The sequence below is a fragment of the Zerene cesonia genome, unplaced genomic scaffold, assembly GCF_012273895.1.
Source record: "Zerene cesonia ecotype Mississippi unplaced genomic scaffold, Zerene_cesonia_1.1 Zces_u117, whole genome shotgun sequence".
Classification (NCBI taxonomy): Eukaryota; Metazoa; Arthropoda; class Insecta; order Lepidoptera; family Pieridae; genus Zerene; species Zerene cesonia.
In genome coordinates, this window is record NW_024045247.1 from 1 (window position 1) to 662 (window position 662).

Genomic DNA, 662 nt, shown 5'->3' on the forward strand with positions numbered 1-662 from the left:
AACCAGGATTCCCAGCACAACCAGGTCAACAAGGAGGCCCTAACCAACCAGGACAACTAGGACAACCAGGCCAACCAGGCTTCCCAGGACAGCCAGGTCAACCAGGACAACCAGGCCAACCTGGCTACCCAGGCCAACCAGGACAACCAGGCCAACCAGGCTATCCAGGTCACCCAGGACAACCAGGACAACCAGGCCAACCAGGCCAACCAGGATTCCCAGCACAACCAGGTCAACAAGGAGGCCCTAGCCAACCAGGACAACCTGGAAAACCAGGACAACCTGGCCAACCTGGCTACCCAGGCCAACCAGGACAACCAGGACAACCAGGACAACCAGGCTATCCAGGTCAACCAGGACAACCCGGACAACCAGGCCAACCAGGATACCCAGCACAACCAGGTCAACAAGGAGGCCCTAGCCAACCAGGACAACCTGGAAAACCAGAACAACCAGGACAACCTGGCTACCCAGGTCAACCAGGACAACCAGGCCAACCTGGCTACCCAGGCCAACCAGGAGAACCAGGACAACCAGGCCAACCAGGCTATCCAGGTCAACCAGGACACCCAGGACAACCAGGCCAACCAGGCCAACCAGGATTCCCAGCACAACCAGGTCAACAAGGAGGCCCTAGCCAACCAGGCCAACCTGGAAAACCA

At 58.8% G+C, this 662-nt stretch overlaps 1 protein-coding gene across 1 annotated transcript in view; it reads left to right on the forward strand.

Annotated features, from left to right (window-relative positions):
* Positions 1 to 60: 60 nt before the first annotated feature.
* Positions 61 to 662, forward strand: part of LOC119839422 (uncharacterized protein DDB_G0290685-like) — a gene marked incomplete at both ends in the record, with an annotated part of 1,674 nt that continues 1,072 nt past the window's right edge. Inside the window, one exon of the mRNA XM_038365688.1 lies at positions 61 to 645. Within this exon, the coding sequence (XP_038221616.1) occupies positions 61 to 645 (585 nt within the window). The remainder of the gene's footprint in view (positions 646 to 662) is intronic.